Genomic DNA, 16,320 nt, shown 5'->3' on the forward strand with positions numbered 1-16,320 from the left:
GTTCAAGCGATTCTTCTGCCTCAGCCTCCCAAGTAGCTGGGATTACAGGTGCCTGCCACTATGCCCAACTAATTTTTTGTATTTTTAGTAGAAACGGGGTTTCACCATGTTGGCCAGGGTGATCTCGAACTCCTGACCTCATGATTCGCCCGCCTCAGCCTCCCAAAGTGCCAGGATTACAGGCGGGAGCCACCGCGCCCAGCCCACAGTAAAGTTTTAATGGAACACAGCCATGCTCATTCATTCACACTGTGACTATGGCTACTTTCATGCTACAACAGCAAGTTGAGTATGTTCAGCAGAGACCATAAAGACTTAAATAAGTAGACTTAAATATTTACTATCTGGCTATTTACAGAAAATAATTGGTGACTACAACCTTGTTCATGGATGATCAAGTGGAGAAAAATACCTAAGGATAATAAAGTAAATATAGTGGCATCAATAACCTCTGTACATAAAAACAACTAATAGAAATAATTTTTTGAATTACGATACAATAAGAAGACAACATCTCTAAAAATAAACCTAACCAGAAAAATACAACATTTATTTGAAGAAAATGTTAAAACGCCCTAAGGGATGTGAACTAGAAAATACAAAGGGCATATAATATTCTTGGTTAAGATCTTTCAGTAGAATAAAAATGTAAGTTATTTCTAAGTTAATGTCTAAATATAACATAATCTCAATAAAAATACAGCAGGACTTTGCTATTATGTACACACAGATGTATGTAATAGCAAAAGAGTAGAAACAACATAAATAGCTATTTTTTTGAACTAGACAAGCTGCTTCCAGACTTAACACACAAAAAAGCCACAAAAGATAATTCTGAAAAGATAGAGTAATTAATGAGGACTTACCCTTATATGAAGTATATTATTATAAGGTTACAAAAATTAAAAAATGTATTGAAGCCAGAATGGACAGATCAATTAGAACTGAAAGAAAAGTACAGAAATAGGGTAGCCATCTGGAAAAATTAAATTTATATCCACTTGTCACACTTTACATATTCCAAATAGATTTCTGTGAGTTAAAGAATTTGAGTAGGGAGGACTTTTCTAACTATGACAGAAATTCAAAATCTATCAAAAAGATTAATAATTTCTACTACACAGAAATAAAAAACTTCTTCATGAAACAGAACTATCATGTAAAATGTTAAGTAACAACTGAAAAATTAGAAAGATATATTTACAAATATCACAACTAAGATGTTGATTTTCATAATAAAGGACTTCTACAAATACTTAAAGGCCAAAAAGGCCAAATTTTTTTAATGGGGAAAGATTATGAGCAGAGAGTTCACAAAAACATGTTCAACCTTCATCCTCACCAGAGATGTGCAAATTAAATCTGAACCTTTTGTTCTCCCACCATGTCAACAAAAGTTTTAAAAAGGTTTATAATGTACCTTTGTCAGCAAGGGTGTTGAAAAAAGACCATTTATTAACTGCTGACAAGAGTACAAAGTGGCATAACCTTTTTGGAATGATTTCGGCAAAAATTACCAAATTTACAAATGAAACTACCCTTTGATCTAGACATTTGCTTTATGGGAATTGACCCAATAGATATACTGGCCTATGTACAAAATGATATAAATGTATAAGATGTACAGATGTATGTAATAGCAAAAGAGTAGAAACAAGACAAATAGCTAGCAAAAAGAGACAAATGAATTTAATTATGCTGTACCTATATAAAGGAATATTATACAGCCATAAAAAAGCTGCTTATGTGATGATTTGAAAAAATTGTTGATACATTTATATTAATTTAAAGAAAAAAGAGCAAGGAGCATTATTATGTGTGCAATTATACCACTATTTGTATTTTTATGGGAAAAATCTGTCAATGTATCAGTGTATATACCAGGTTGGTTCACTCAACATCTGTCTTAACCTCCAAATGTGCTGTTCTATACTGTAGAAATTATGAAGATAAAAATGACACTTCCCCGATTTCCTTGCAGCTATTGTCCTGGATGGGATTTTAGGTATTATAAATTCAGTGCATTCATGCAAAACTTGGAGGTGGAACTGGGTTAAGTGGTGAAGGGGACAGGTGATTAAAGGTATCTCTTCGGCTGGTGTGATTCTAGCAGAGGAAGTGTGGTTCTTAAGCCTACAGCTGAGCAGAGGCTTCTACCTTGCAGACAAATTCCTGATCTACAGTTTCCTTTATAGGAAATAAACAAAAGCTGCGCCTTGGTGGTCCAGTTACATGTGGCTTAGTCATTTCTGGACACTTATCCTAGAAACTGTTTCTTTAGCTCTCCCATTGACTTTGAAAGTCCTTTGATAAATCTCATTCTATTTGAGTGAATTGGAGTTCATTCTGACCTCTACCATGGAACTCTGACTGTTGATATAAGCACATAATATCTCTGGTGGGGAACACAAGAAAATGACTCTGGTAGGCAGAATGATGGTCCCCTAAAGATGTTCATGTCTAATCCCCAGAATCTATGAATAGGTTAGATTACAGGGCAAAGGAGAATTAAGATTACAGACCAAGCTGGGCATGGTAGCTCATGCCTATAATCCCAGCACTGTGGGAAGCTGAGGCATGTGGGTCACCTAAGGTCAGGAGTTTGAGACCAGCCTGGCCAACATGGTGAAACCCTGTCTCTACTAAAAAAAAAAAAATTAGTTGGGCATGGTGCTGGGTGCCTGTAATCCCAGCTACTTAGAAGGCTGAGGTAGGAGAATCGTTTGAACTCAGGAGGTGGAGATTGCAGTGAGCTGAGATTATGCCATTGCACTCCAGCCTGGGCAATAAGAGCAAAACTTTGTCTCAAGAAAAAAAAAAAAAAAAAAAGATTTCCAACCAATCACCTATCAACTGACTTTGAGATCAGGAGATTAGCCTGGGTTATCCAAGTGGGCCTAATGTAATCACAAGGTCTGTATATGCAGAAACAAAGTCAGAGGAGTATGTTTCCGGGTCAGAGAGATTTGGAGATGCTACACTGCTGGCTTGGAAGATAAAGGGCCATGAGCCATGGAATTCAGGTGGCCTCTAGAAGCAGGGAAATGCAAGGAAACAGATTCTCCCTCAGAACTTTTAGAATAATGTATCCCTGGTGACACCTGAATTAGCCCAATAAGACCTGTTTTGGACTTCTGACCTCCAGAACCATAAGACAATAAATTTGTGGTAATTCGTTATAGCAGGAATAGGACACTAATAGACTGGTAATTGATTGCTTCTGGGGGGAACTGAGAACTGGACACCTGCAGAGAGGATGGAAAGATACCCTTTTGTATCGTTTGAGTTTTGATTCTTGAGAATAAATTACCTATTCAAAAAATTGAATTAAACTAAAAGGAAAAAATACTCCATACATATTTGACCAATGTAATCTGGTCTTTAATGCTGCAGAGAAAAACTAAGAACAGTTCAATGTTTGTTCCTTTTTATTCTGACTGAATATTACAATTATTTTCTCTTCCTAATCCAAAGATGTTAGCAGAGTTTGTCCAGATACAATTTGTACTATAACCATCGTCAGAAGAATTGGGGAGGATGGAGGAAGAGTCCCTTATGCCCTGCATGGAGGAGGATCCCTTTGCAATAGCTTCCTATCAGCCCAGGCCAGAGCTCCCTGATTCTGGGCCAGTATTTAAAATGCCAGTTTCCATGTATCATTCAGGTGGTGTGAATTACAACCTTACGACCTAAAGTGGGTTTTAATGTGGGCACTTGTCACGTTTCCCTGAATCTACTCAAGCCAGTGGACAGTGTATTTCCAGTCCTCAGTTTCTGGAGAAGCCCATTCTGAATCCCCATTTATACAGTTATCTCATTTCTGACTTTCCCTACCTGCAGGGCCCTCTTTCCCGACTGCTCCATGAGTCTGGTACTGAAGTCCCAGTTCCATCTGTTAAGGCCTAATTCTAATCCCTCTCCAGTGAAGTCCTCAGGTTCAGGCCCTGCCACAAATCCCCAATTTGCTTTGGCAATTTGGAATTTTCCTTTCCTGGTTTCAAGCTCAGCTACCAATTAAAACAATTTTTGTACTATTTACCCACCACCATTATGTGTTTGGACTCGGTAGGGCAGAGGCATCGCTCATGTCAGCTCCATCCAAGCAGTCCAGCAGGCTGACTAGAAGCATCAATTCTGCATTTTGAGTTCCTGGCAATACTTGTTTATCACACCTAACATAAAGCTTAACAGCACAGCCTTTATAATTGGATAGATCAGGATTTGAATTAGTAGTGGAATAGTACGCAAGTTACATAACCTCTCTGAATGAGCACCTTGCCTCATTTATAAATGTGCATAATGACAGTCCCACAGGATTTTCCTGAAACATAAATGAAATCAAGTAAGACAGTGCTGGCACACAGCATCAGGTGCCACTCATCCCATTATTATCTGGTACTTCCTGAGTCATCGCTTTCTGCCATTGTGTAATGGCCTGGGCCCTGCTAAGGGTAGCAAACAATCTTGTTATGTCTCCTCCAGTTCAATGAAGGGTAAATCTATCTCTCAGTTTCCAGGACAGCATTCCACTGTGCTCTTCTGAGAATGTTTTCTCTCACATGAGCCATTTGTTGTTTCTCGTTTTACCTTGTTGACTCTGTCTAGAATAAACATGGTCTCCTCCCACCTAGTGCCTGACAATTGATAGGGTGTGTGCTCTCCTCTTAGCCATGGTACTGTCCCTTCTCAGATTTAAATGATCAATGTATGAATCTCTGAGTGGAGTTTCTGGACTCTTGCAGGCATTGGACCAGGACAACTCTGCTTCACTGAGGCTGGTCCTTGTCATGACCCAATTGTCTCATCTCTAATACTCGGATGCAACACACACACACAAATTCTCACACACACACACACACACACACCACCTTCACTAGCACAGATGATTTTTCTCCATTCCCACCTATAAGTAGTATAATTATTTGGGATTTGAGTAGTAATATGCCAATCCAGTTCCGCTACTATGGGGAATTGTGTGTTAGAGGAATAGGAAAACAGAAGATAATAGTAGAGGAATTGCATCCCACTTTTTAGTTAGTTGTCATTGACCCTGTATCTCTGCACCAGAGGCAAGATGGCATGGGAGGGAAAAATCAGATTTATTTTCAGGTTAGAAGTTTTGCTCTGTTTCAAGAGGCAAAACATACATTAAAGCCCAGTTGTGATTCTCGGCTCTGCTCTGTAGATCTCTTTTTGTATTCTGACAATAGGTTCACTCTAAGGTAATGGATGTGCTTTGGTCAAGGATAGGGCAAAGCAGGATGTTTACACCCTGTGTGACTCAGCGAGTTTAGAGCGCAGGTGTATAACTCCACTTGTTATCACAGCCATGTAGCCATAACATGGGAAGGCTCATCATTTGGCTCTAAGTCACTGCTGTCTGTAAAAGGTATAATTGCCATGTTGACACTGTATAGGTGCACTCATGCCCAGAGAAAGAAAGAGTTAAGCTGCTAACCCTGAAGGGAGAGCTGGCTATGCAGCTGTGTGTAGCAGTGGCCAGAGCAAGAAGCCAAGACAGAGCAGTCTGTGTAAGAGAGTTGCTGATGAGAGAGCTGCTGAATAAAGCTGTATTTCACGTACCTACAGCCCCTCTGAATGTTCTTTCAGCTCCCTGCTCCCCGCTCCCCGCTCCCCGCTCCCCATCCACCCACACCCCTCCGACCTCAGCATGGTCTGGAACCTGACCCTGGACCTAACATTCACTGACATTACTCTTTAGTATGACAGGCATTTGTAGTTTTCTGTATATGTGTTTATGTAGTAGTAAGAGGCTGCATCTTGGACCAGTAATCCTAAATGTTACTTTGACTTCAAAATTTAAATACAGAATTTAATAATTTTAATCCCAGCTGAATTTTTTATCAAGGCCACAAGAAAATCAAGACAAAATGATAGAGTATATACTTGAATATAACTGGACCCAAAGTAGGTAGCATGAAATAAATGTTTCTTTGCATTGAATTTAAACATGGCCCCACATTGCCAGCGCCATCATTTCAAAGTGTCTGTTCCTACAGAGAATACCTCAGTAATTGTATTAGGTGCATCACTTCAACTCTCTTACTGTGCTATAGGTATCATACAATTGCTCTCTGGTCCTGGCAGGATGATCTATAGCTCACTCTCCACACACGACTAGTCCATTCTGTCATGATGCTCCTGTCATCAATTGCTCTGTTGATAAAATTTGCTTCCCCTGCGTCAATTTACACCTGCCCCATAATATACCTCTCCCAGAAAACAATGTTCTTAATTAACTCATATGCCATTCTGCCTGTGTCCAGCTCCCCTAGAAGGCATAGATGGATTTAGCTTGTGGCACTTTAATTTGCCTTCATTACTATGCGCTCCTTTTTTTGTTTTGTTTTGTTTTGTTTTGTTTTTTGAGATAGAGTCTCACTGTGTCACCCAGGCTGGAATGCAGTGGCGCGATCTCGGCTCACTGCAACCTCTGCCTCCCAGGTTCAACCTATTATCCTGCCTCAGCCTCCCTAGTAGCTGGGATTACAGGTGCCCACTACCATTCCCGGCTGATTTTTGTGTTTTTAGTAGAGATCAGGTTTTGCCATGTTGGCCAGGCTGGTCTTGAACGCCTGGCCTCAAGTGATTCACCTGTCTTGGCCTTCCAAAGTGCTGGGATTATAGCCGTAACCCACTGCCCCCAGCCTATTATGCTCAAAAGATGAATTTTGTTTTTTATATTTTATTTTTCGAGACAGTCTTACTTTGTCACTGAGGCTGGAGTGCCATGGTGCGATCTCAGCTCACTGCAACCTCTGCCTTCTGGGTTCAAGCGATTCTCCTGTCTCACCCTCCTGAGTAGTTGGACTACAGGTGTGCACCAACACACCCAGCTAATTTTTGTATTTTTAGTAGAGATGGGGTTTCACCATGTTGCCCAGGGTGGTCTCAAACTCCTGACCTCAAATAATCCACCCACCTCAGCCTCCCAAAGTGCTGGAATTACAGGCATGAGCCACTGCGCCTGGCCAAAAAATGACTGTCTATCATTTCAGGGTATATGCCTGTTCTGATTGCCCATGACTAGAAGCTCATGGAAGGTAAGACCTGCTTCCTTGATGTGTTCTCTGATTCTTCCTTCTCTCTGAATATGAGTATCTGGTACAGTACTCTGCATACAATAACAGTAAATGTTGTTCATCACCTCATGTGTAGATCAATGCTAGTATTGTTTAAAGCTAAGATTACTGAGGAGGTTTTTTGCTGGGTGCTAATTTATGCTAATGCAAGGAAAATCAAACAAGTTTTATTTGTTGTTGTTAAGGAATTTTGCCCTTTAGCAAGCCATTATAATATGAACCTCATTGCCATCTGGGTATTTGCGGCAACCAAGTGGGAATTCAGAACCTCCTTCTAACCCAAACACTGAAGTGAAGGAAGTCATCAGCATGAATTAATTATCAGCCTGCCAGGAAAGGACTGGAGGGCAAAATTATTATTCTTAAGGCAAGGCAAAATGCAAAACAGATTGGATTTTAAAATTTGGTAATTTCATAGTTAAAATAGTAAAGAAGGGCTAATGATATAAAATGGAAACTGAAAAAATGTAATATGCTATGAAAGCCACTGACACGGAACAAGAAAGCTTAGGTTCTAGTATTAAACTGAGATGAAGACTACCTACTCAACTGGATCAACAAACATGGTTTGGTTTAGAGGATGCCATTTTCCCCTGTGCCCACGGATGAAATCATTAATTAATCACAGCACCTTTTTCATGTCTTTCCTATGGTTCTCTCCTCTGAACCATACAGAGGTTCTTCTCAGGTAGCCACTGGCCATTGAATTTGTCATACATGATAGTTTCAATTATCATTTGGCAAACATCCATGCCTCTCTCCCTTCCTGCTCAAGCAGTGTATATTTCCCTAGCTCACTGATACTGGACTTGGCCCTATGACTTGCTGTGGCCAATGGGATGGGATGTGAAGAGAGGCGTTAAATGCATTTGTGTGATTTGTTTTGTGGTTCTTTCGCTCTGGTATCTACCATGAGAAGATCATGCCCCAGCTAACCACTGTCTCTTTAGCTTGGGCCTACGACAAATGGTACGTAAGAGTGCACCTGAACCCGACCTACAGCCTGAAGCAGAACACATGAGCTGAGTGGAAGAATGAGTTCCTGTTGCCATAAGCCACTGAGTTTTAGGGTGGTTTTTGGTCATCCCTGCCCTAAAAATTGGGAGAACACAAGGAAATGATTAGGATAAAGTAGACACATCATTCAGAAGTAATAAGGAGGCAGTATGAAGAAGAAATAGCCATACTGGAAGTTTGAATTGTCGTCTAAGATTTTGACTAATCTCTCAGTCTACAGACAAGAGACTGAGCAACTAGCCTCAGATTCTACAGTAGATTAGTCTCTAACGAGGCTGAGAGAAATGAAATGGTTTGGCAGAGTTAGGATGTCAACTGAAGTCTCTTGATTATTAATACTGTACAATAATGTGTGCTTCTAACAGGGATGCTTTCCTGGCATTCTGAACCAGGGAAAATTGAGCTGCCAAACAGTGTCAAGCAAAAGTGGGCTGCCAGACTGCCCTGTGTAGGGTCAATGGCTTTGTCCTCAGAGAACCCGTCTATGGGGAACTTAAAGAAGAGCAAGCACCCAGTCCGACGTTCAGGCTGTGGCTCAGAAAGTCGATAAAGCAAAATTCTACCAGGCACGATAAATAAGAAAACAAAGCTTCAGCGTAAAAAAAAAAAAAAAAAATCTATAAAATAGTTCACAAAATAATTTGGGACACAAATGCTTCAGTAAAGAGCCAAAGAGGGGGACGTTAGACATTAACACTTTAACTAAGGCTGACCCAACAATGCAGCAAAGTAAGCCGCTGTCTACAGATGTGATTCCAGAAGTATTAGGATGATCACTCCCACCCCTGTCAGGTTAAAACTCTTCTCCTTTGGTTCAATGCTGACCTAGCACCAAGCAAAATTAGAGATGGATGTTAGTGAAATTCCAGTCTGGAAGTAAGACTAGTATCTTACTTCTTAGCACCTATCCAAGTGCTTAGCACACAACAAACACTCGATAAATGTTTTTTGAGTGAAATAATGGAAAAACACATAAATGAATGTTAAATGCCTGTTACCAGTTATCTGATATAGAGGTTTATATTATAGTTTACTATCAAAGGAGTAACTAAGCAAAAACATAAACAGTATTGCAGTCAAGTTTAAATTTTGCTAACCTCTTTCATTAATTCTTTTAACAAATGTTGATATTGAATGTCTGCTATGTGCAAGCACTGTGCAATCTGCTGTAGATGAAAATTGAATAGATGAAGACCCTGCCCTCAGGTAGCTGATGATAATTTAATGAGAGAAAGAGCTTAAAGATACAATCAAACATACATACAAATACAAAATAACTGAGGAAAAGAGGAGGGAGGCATATGAGAGTGGGAGAGTCAGTGTAGATTTTGGATTAAAGAATCAGAGAGGCAAAAAGGTCCCACTTGATATGTGTGAACTGGAAAAGAAACATGTAAAATATCATTTTTTACAAGAACATGCATCTGAAATGCAGCAGGTGACTAACACGTATACATGTGCAGTGAGCTAAGGGCTCTCTATTTTGGCCCTAGAACCCCTGTGATCCCCTGGAAGTACCCCCAAACATTACCACCATCTAAGCTAAAAGCCAACAAATTACAATTAAATCTTTGAAACTTGATTCTATATTACATATGTCAGTTTTTTGCATAATATGTAAATCTCCAAACATACCAAGCAAATAATCTGTATACGAAGACAAAAGATCCAGAGCAGCAAATTCTGGGATATTTGGTAATGCCACTTGGTTAACTTTATGGGTTCTAGTAGTCTTCTTTCCAATAAGTAAGTTAATTGCCAGCACAGCTTCACTGACCTACAATTAATGCATAAATTAGAATTATAAATGTAAGCTTTCTAATTCATAGATTATCTATTAGGTAAATAATGTGAAAAAAGTGAATTCATAAAATAATATTCCATATACATTGGAAGAAAAAAAGGACAACCTGAAAAAATAATATGTGATCCCTGACATGTAGAATATATCATAGTCAAACAAATAATTTAGGGTTGACAATTTAATTAATGCATAAGTCACTTTAAATAAGCTACCTTACCTAGCTATAACAGATATCTGCCAAAATGTCAAATATGTGCACATGTGTATCTGCCAATAGTTTCACTGAGAAAAGGTGAAACAAAGGGAACTAAGTCTGGCTAATACAGAGATTGAAAACACTAAACATAACTAGTATTTCTAATCTTTCCAAAGAAACATAATTGGCACAAATCCCAAATAATGTAATTTTTTTTTCTTGTTTTCTTTTGAGACAGGATCTCACTCTGTTGCCCAGCCTGGAGTGCAGTGGTGAGATCTCAGCTCACTGCAGCCTCGACCTCCCAGAGTCAAGCGATCCTTCTGCCTCAGCCTCCTATGTAGCTGAGACTACAGGCATGCCATTATGCCCGGCTAATTTTTAAATTTTCTGTAGAGCTAGGCTCTCACTATGTTGTCCAGACTGGTCTCAACCTCCTGGGTTCAAGTGATCCTCCTGCCTCAGCCTCCCAAAGTGCTGGGATAACAGGCATGAGATACCACACCCTAACTCCTTTCTCTTTTATGGGTATACTGTTTTCCTTAAAGGCAGAGAATACAGATAAGACGGTAAAAAGAAAGATTAAACAAAAATCACACTAACCTGTGCAGCAGCTCTTATTGCAATCCAGGCTAATGAACTGTACATTTCAAATTTACTTGCTGATGTTTCTTTAACAGAGCTACTTCTTCTGAGAGGAGGCTAAAAATATGGCAAATGTGTTACGATATAAAGTTTTGTAATAACTCTTCTCATCTTCTAAAGATGACATTTTAGTGAAATATTGTGTAGTCACTAAGGATAATAACGTACCTATTGACATGAAAAGATATTCAAAATACATTGAGGAAAGAAAAGTGTAGGTTACAAAATTGTATGAAAAGTACAATCCTTCTTTTTAAAAAATATGTACACGCATACATTCCCTGTACATAAATACAGGGAAAATTATTAACAGTGGTTATCCCAAATTTTAAGGTAAATTATTCTTATCATTTTTTTCTAATTTTCTATAATGAGTTTGCATTATTTGTGTAATAAGTTAATAAAAATTATATATATATATATATTTGAGACATAGTCTTGCTCTGTCACACAGGCTGGAGTGCAATGACACGATCTCAGCTCACTGCAACCTCTGCCTCCCAGGTTCAAACAATTCTCCTGCCTCAGACTCCCAAGTAGCTGGGACTACAGGCATACATCACCACACCCAGCTAATTTTTGCATTTTTTATAGAAACAAGGTGTCACCATGTTGCCTAGGCTGGTCTTGAACTCCTGAGCTCAGGTGATTGGCCCACCTGAACCTTCCAAAGTGCTGGGATTACAGGTGTGAGTCACTGTGCCCATCCAAAAATGGCATCTTAAGTAAAATTAAGTGCCATTATAATAGAAGACCTATAAATTGAATATATTGTGTAACAGTGTCAGAAATTAGAACGTTGCTTAAAGATTTTTGGCAGTATTTGCTGTCATATTTCCTGCTAAGAAAAATACTAAAGAGATAGTATTATCATAAAGTTCCATAGAATAACAAAACAAACAAACAATGATTGAGGATTTTTTTTACCATGGGGGTTTCTTTAATAAAGAATATATATATATTTTTTCATATACATTCAGTTTTTAAACATAAGAAAGTCAATGCTACAGAAGTGAACAGAACAAGTAGCTAGTCCACCAGTAGCTAGTATCTGTTGTACATTTTGATAGACAACTAAAATAAGTAGTAGTAGTTTCTTAAGATTTAAATCATCTGGATGGAGCTAACTATTCAATTAGCCCCACGGGTGCTAATTCTTTGATGCCCATATTTTGACCAATTCTTTAATTTTCAACGAACCTGCAGAATAAAACAAACAATAACAAAAGTATATTTCTTTTACTTCTGGCGAGAAGAGGCCCAGAGAAAAAGAAAGGCTGTGTACAATGCTGATGCCAAAGCAACAAGTATAAGGCGTAAATGTGGCCTTGCCTAGCTCTAGCGTTAAGCCTGGCAGAAGATGACACCTGGAGAGATCTGCCTATGGGTAAATCTAAGCAATATAGCCCCATTCCAAGATAAAACAAACAAACAAACAAAAAATCCTAATCATTAGCTGCAATGGGACTAATCTGGGGTAACAATTACTAGCTTACTGACTACATAAGCATGGGTAATTTATCTACTTAAATTCTGGAAACAAGACTAATAGGCATGTAATGAAGAATAGAGAACAACATTAAATAACTATAATGTAAGACCAACTAGTGACCCAGGCATTTAAAGAAAAAAGAAGTCATCTTGAATGGAAAGGAAACCTTTATTGAGGAAGTTGGGCTTGAGCCCACCGTAGAAAAATTTGGAGTGGAGAAACAATATGGTGGGCATTTTCCAGTTGGGGGAGATATTTGACATTGCACAGGAGATTCTAGGTTATGTAAACAGGAAAGAAAACCCAGGCAGGGGGTGTGGAATGCATGTAGATTGGAAATGAAGAAGTAAAGTGTCTTTGTTTGCAGAAGACATGATCCTATACGTAGAAAATCCAAAGGAATACACAAACAGACACACAAACACAACTAAAATTAATAAACCTGTTTAGCAAGGTCACAGGATACAAAACTCAATACATACAAATCAACTGTATTTTTATATGCTAGCAATAAACAATCTAAAAACTAAAATAAAAATTCCCTTGACAATAGAAATAAACAACAAAAATGTGTAAGACTCGTACACTAAAAAGACATATCTTTGTTGAAAAAAATTAAGATCAGAATAAATGAAGAGACAGTCCATATTCATTAATTAGGGGACTTAATATTGTTAAGATGACGACAAAAATGTCCTTAGTTTTTTTTTTTTTTGCAGAAATTGACAAACAGATCCTAAAATAGATAGTGAAATGCAAAGGAGCCAAAGTAGCCAAAACAGTTTTGAAAAAGAAGAATATAGTTGAAACATGTACTTTACACTTTCAAAATTTGCTAAAAGCTACAGGAACCAAGACAGTAGACACTCAAGTAAAGGTAGACTTATAGGTCAGTGAAACAGGATTGAAAATCCAGGAATAAACATTTACATATATAATTAATTTTCAACAAAAGTGCCAAAGCAATCCAATGAGAAAAGGATAGTCTTTGTAACAAATGGTACTGAGACAACTGCATATTCATGGACAAAAAGATGAATTTAGAATTTAGAATCTTACCTCACACCCTACACAAGTATTAACTCAAAATGGATCATAGACTTAAATGTAAAAGTTAAAACTATACAACTTCTAGAAGAAAACATAGAAAATCTTCAACATCTGCAGTTAGACAAAGGGTTCTAGAAATGCCACAAAAAAACACAATCTTATAAAAGAAAAAAAGACAATTTGGACTTCATTAAAATTTAAAACTTTTGTACCTCCAAAGACACTACTAACAATATGAAAGGACAAGCCACTAACCAGGAGAAAATATTTGCAAATCATTTATCTCATGGGGGCTTGTATCTAGAATATATATATATTTTTTAAAAAGAAAACTCTCAAAGCTCAATGATGAAAAAAGACAAATGACCCAATAAAAATGGGCAAAAGATCTGAATAGACATTTCCCCAAAGAAGATATACAAATGGCCAACAAGCACATGAAAAGATCTCAGCATCATTAGCCACCAGAGAAATGCAAATCAAAACCACAATGAGATACCACTTCATACCTACTAGCATGGGTACTATCAAAAAGGTAGACAATAACAAGTGTTAGCAAGAATGTAGAAAAATTGCAACGTTCATATACCACACTTCTCCACCTTGACAAATTGTGATTATAGTCCTTGTTACATTGCAATACAATTATTTATCTCTCTTGCTAGACTCTGTGCTCCTTAGGAAAAGAAAGTGGTTAGCATACATTATGCCCTCAGTAAGTGTTCGGCTCATAGTAAATAAATGAATGTTCAAGAAATAGTCAATTCAACTTAGCCATCCATTATTGGGCACCTGCTATTAACAAAATAGAAAGAAGAATAAAGATGTTTAGCTGATGTTACATAATGAGAAATAATATTTCCATTTATATAAGTACTTATTATATACAAGTCCATTATCTTGTTTAATTCTCAGAGCCACTCTAAGAGGTAAGGATCCTCATCTCCATTTCACAGGTGAGGAAACTAGGCTTAAAAAGACCTCAGTTACATAGCTAGGAAGTTGTGAAGCTAGGATTCAAACTCACACAGGTACTGTGGTCACTCTGCTATATGGACACTACATAAAAGAGCAACAATAGTGCTTTCTTTTAAGGGCTTATAATGTGTTATCTTTATTAGGACATATTTCAAATGTTATATTACCATGGTCTGAATATGTCTGCATGAATTTTTTAAATTGGTTTTGGCTGTTTTCTGTGCTTCTAATAATTCTGTGACTTGCTAAAATATTTATACTATGTCAAAACATACAGAAAATAATGATCATATTGTAAGGAGTTACACTACTGTTTTCATTCAGATCCTAACTTTTTTATGTTCTTAATTATAAGCACTTCTCTAGTAAGGGCCAGAAAGGTGATATATTATCATCCTAGCATCCTATTAATTTGTATTGCCACCTGCTATAAAAACAAGGGTTTTTTTCTGTTACTGGAAATAAACATGTTTATCAAACAACAAAAAGTAACTTTTTCTAGTTTGTAATTATTTCGATTAAAAAAAGTGGGGCCATTTACCTAAGGCAGCTGCCATATGAATAATTCAATTGACTGAAAGTCTATTTGCCTAAAGGTTTTAAATCATGTTTATGCTGTCTCAAAAATTAAAGATTTGATTCCAACATTTTCTGAAAAGATCTCTTGGAGGGTGAAATGATTATTCAATAAGGATGAAACAGAAAAGCCCACTAAAATTTTAAAAACAAAAAATAAAATTACTGGGTTCATATACCTCAAACCCACCCAAATTATTCCTGCCTCTGGGATCTCCCTCAGTCTAGACCCTTGGTCCTCATGTGTGAACCACAGACCAGCAGCATCAGCATCACCTGGGAGACTCATTAGAAATGCCAAATCTCAGAGCCCATCCCTGATTTACTGAATCAGATTCTGTCATTTCACAAGATTTTCAGTGGTGTTTCCACATCTTAGTTTGGAAGCACTGCTCTAGTTAGAAGACGCGACCCCTCTGCAACTCTTTGCTGGGGTCCCTCCTCATCCATCAAATCCTACTTCAAACATCACCCCATTCTCAGGTCATTCATTGAAAATCCCACCTATGCAAGTTATTCCTAGCTCCAAATTTCACTACCTAAGTCACCCCCTGACATGGTTTGGCTGTGTCCTCACCCACATCTCATCTTGAATTGTAGCTCCCAAAATTCCCACACATTGTGGGAGAGACCTGTTGGGAGATAATTGAATCATGGGGCAGTTTCTCCCATACTGTTCTCGTGGTGGTGCATAAGTCTCAGGAGATCTGATGGTCTGATAAGGGGAAACCCCTTTCACTTGGTTCTCATTCTTTCTTTGTCTGCTATGTAAGATGTGATTTTCGCCTTCCACCATGATTGTGAGGCCTCCCCAGCACATGGAACCATGAGTCCATTAAACCTCTTTCCTTTATAATTACTCAGTCTTAGGTATGTCTTTATTAGCAGCGTGAAAATGAACTAATACACGCCCTTCCCCTCCTTCTCCCTCATTTCCTCCCACCTTTCCTCCTCTGGCGTCCTTCGCTTTACTGGTTTATTATGTTTTCCTCTACTGAAAGGTAAGCTCCATGAGAACAGTGACCAAGTTTGTTTTAGACACTGCTTTAATATCTTCCTCTGGAAGAGTGCCTGGATCATAGTAGATGCTAAAAAGATATGTGATGAATGAATGAATGATTCCATCAAGAGGAAATCTATTTACAGGCCATATCAGTATTGAAAACTTCACTTGTCCATCTGTTTAACCAATATGTCATTTCTTGAATTTTCCTGATCAATACTAACGACTCACTCATTGCCCTGCATTTATATGTTATCCATGAAATATAACTGTATATTTATATATTAATATTAAGTATATACTTATGTACTCTTACATTTCATGGATAACATTTTCACAGGCAGAAATGTGTATATAAAAATAATTTCCAAAGCCCTATATAAAGTGTCCAAAGAGGTATCTCTTTGTAACATATAGTTACAAGTGTAACTACAAAGCAATGAATTAATTTCTCCA

The 16,320-nt window shown here is 37.9% G+C and overlaps 1 protein-coding gene across 1 annotated transcript in view; it reads right to left on the reverse strand.

Moving 5' to 3' along the window:
* CFAP54 (cilia and flagella associated protein 54) overlaps positions 1-16,320 on the reverse strand; it is a 373,684-nt gene that overhangs the window by 107,172 nt on the left and 250,192 nt on the right. The window contains exons 60-61 of the mRNA XM_033220975.1: positions 10,724-10,822; positions 9,756-9,897 (exon numbers count right to left, since the gene is read on the reverse strand). Of these exons, the coding sequence (XP_033076866.1) occupies positions 9,756-9,897; positions 10,724-10,822 (241 nt within the window). The remainder of the gene's footprint in view (positions 1-9,755; positions 9,898-10,723; positions 10,823-16,320) is intronic.

The sequence above is a fragment of the Trachypithecus francoisi genome, unplaced genomic scaffold, assembly GCF_009764315.1.
Source record: "Trachypithecus francoisi isolate TF-2019V2 unplaced genomic scaffold, Tfra_2.0 Lachesis_group11, whole genome shotgun sequence".
NCBI classification, from domain to species: domain Eukaryota; kingdom Metazoa; phylum Chordata; class Mammalia; order Primates; family Cercopithecidae; genus Trachypithecus; species Trachypithecus francoisi.